General features: G+C 60.0%; 1 protein-coding gene across 1 annotated transcript; it reads right to left on the reverse strand.

Moving 5' to 3' along the window:
- Positions 1–115: 115 nt before the first annotated feature.
- On the reverse strand, positions 116–1,192 carry ACA1_083530 (uncharacterized protein; the record flags this gene model as incomplete). The annotated part of the gene is made up of 5 exons (XM_004340005.1): positions 116–203; positions 283–469; positions 553–657; positions 760–920; positions 999–1,192. Coding segments are annotated over 5 exons (735 nt in total), but the record flags the coding sequence as incomplete, so codon positions are not given.

A 1,192-nucleotide genomic window follows, 5' to 3' on the forward strand; every position in this document is an offset into this window, starting at 1 on the left:
AGTGAAGATAGGAACGAACAACGGCCTAGGTGTGAGAGAAGCGGTGTACCGGCGACGTGGGTGTGCGAGTATTGTAGTTGCGAACGCTGATGCCGGTGTCGTCCCTGCGCTCCACGGTCATGAGGCCAGCCTTGGTCAGCTCGCAGAGCCTGCCCTCCACGCCCGGAAAGCTGACGCTCTTGCACTGTCGGCAGATCAGCATCCTGCCCACACCGCGCGGGGTCAGGAATAAGAATAAGAAGTCAATAATTCAATAATTCAATACTCTATAATTAAGTGTACCGAGTGGAGAAGGTGAGGCTGCTGTGGTAGTGAAGGCCGCGGCCATACCAGGCCTTCTTGAGGTAGGCCGCCTCGGACTTGCTGATGAGCAGGTGCAGCCAGTCGATGTCGCCGCCCCGACGGGTTCGGCACTTGACGCCGAGCCCCTTACCGGTCGTCTCCGTCTGGCACCCAGGAGTGGCGCATGCTGACCACGACAACCCAAACACGCACGTGATCGTCAATCACACGAAGTGCGACTGACTATATGAGCCTGGCGAGGCTACGTACATACGACGACGGAGAGCGGGTCCTCCTGAACGTGCGCCTTGGTGAGCAGCATGCTGTGACGGATGCAGTGGGCGAACGTCACGTGCGAGCAACACTTGCATATACCTGTGCAGGCGCACGCCGCACTCAATGTCAAAGGCCAGGCTTTTCGTGCATGCGCGTGTGCGTAGTGTCGCCTGTGCGTCGTGTGTGCGGTAGCGTTGGTACCGATGGCGATAGGATGGATGCGGGCGGACGGGATCTCGGGGCTATAGAGCGGCCCGCCCTTGAAGGGATGCGTGGGCGGCGAGAGGGGAATGAACGCCCGCTTCTCGTAGCCGTACTTGCCCTCGAAAAAGAACTCCTTCCACTTGCTGTCCCCTTCATTCCTGCAAACATTCCAATCATTCTTCGTTTAGTGGTGTGTGCGATGTGCGCGGTGTGCGCGGTGTGCGCGGTGTGCGTACTTGAGCATGTCCTGCAAGAATTCGAGTTCGCCAAAGTCGAGGCGCACGTCGATGCGGGCGAACGGTCCGTCGGCGGTGCCGGGGCACCGCTTCTTGCAGTGGGGCAGCTTGGCCTTCCAGCTCATGAGGTCGATCGGCTGGTCGTCACCATCGAGCAGCTGGCCGCCCGAGTCGAGCACACACAGGCGCTTCCC

The sequence above is a fragment of the Acanthamoeba castellanii genome, assembly GCF_000313135.1.
Source record: "Acanthamoeba castellanii str. Neff unplaced genomic scaffold scf7180000084629, whole genome shotgun sequence".
NCBI lineage: Eukaryota > Discosea > Longamoebia > Acanthamoebidae > Acanthamoeba > Acanthamoeba castellanii.